This window comes from Grammomys surdaster, unplaced genomic scaffold (genome assembly GCF_004785775.1).
Source record: "Grammomys surdaster isolate TR1022 unplaced genomic scaffold, NIH_TR_1.0 126136, whole genome shotgun sequence".
Classification (NCBI taxonomy): domain Eukaryota; kingdom Metazoa; phylum Chordata; class Mammalia; order Rodentia; family Muridae; genus Grammomys; species Grammomys surdaster.
Window position 1 is genome coordinate 740 of NW_021620944.1, and position 905 is coordinate 1644.

Below are 905 nucleotides of genomic sequence, written 5' to 3' on the forward strand. Positions count from 1 at the left end.
AATGTAACACACATTGTATCTCAGCTAACCTTTCATGTAAGGTGAGAATTAAAAGACTTGTTCATCTGTGTACTCAAATGAGGAATGTGGTATCCTGGCAACAGTGATGACATCCATTATTACAAAGGCAGAAGGAGCCTAGAAATGTACATGTTACTTAAGAGTTACACTTGATTGAAGAAATAATTCTACGTACAAATGGGTCCATATTCAATGTGCAAATTTTCAATGGAGCAGGCTTAGAATGAAGGCAGGTTTAACAAATGCTTTCTGGCTTCTCAATGGATGGCGAAAGGACTACCTGAAAGTGAACAAACTAGCCAAGAGTAGGTGGAGGCAGCTCTTATTTTCCTCTTAGGTGTGGTGAACTTCATGAAGCATTAATTCCCGAGGAATGTTTGTCTCTGGACCATAGAGTTTACATGCTCTTCTTTCAAAGGCCGCTACCATTTGTTTCACGACTTCATCGAAGAACAATGTAGCGAGCTGAGAGTGCAGAAGGGAGCGGAATTCAAAAGAAATTGAAAAATCCAAGGTACAAGTTCTTGGATAGCCAGGAAGACCTGGGCTAAAACGCCAAATAGTCTCCAAATGATTGAAAAGTTTCCCATCAGTACAAGATGCCTTTACCAAATGCGGTTTTACCAAGGTTACTATTGATGTGTATCACTCCAAAACAGGTGGAAACCCAATTTCTAATCGGGTTTTACAATATCCAGATCTCCTCGATATTATATCTGATTTTTTACACCAAGGGACGAAATGCTTATAATCCTCCATTCCTGATACAACATCATACATTTCTTGCATTGAGTACCCTATAATTCTTCTCTCTGAATACTCCTTTCGTTTATTTACTAATGGTGCAGTGATTCTGAAGAAGGTTCTTGCACAGATCTCTTTTG

At 39.0% G+C, this 905-nt stretch overlaps 1 protein-coding gene across 1 annotated transcript; it reads right to left on the reverse strand.

The window, feature by feature from the left end:
* Nucleotides 1–253: 253 nt before the first annotated feature.
* On the reverse strand, nucleotides 254–900 carry LOC114612236 (coenzyme Q-binding protein COQ10 homolog B, mitochondrial-like; the record flags this gene model as incomplete). The annotated part of the gene is given in 1 exon segment (XM_028757197.1): nucleotides 254–900. A coding segment is annotated over 1 exon segment (546 nt), but the record flags the coding sequence as incomplete, so codon positions are not given.
* Nucleotides 901–905: the final 5 nt, after the last annotated feature.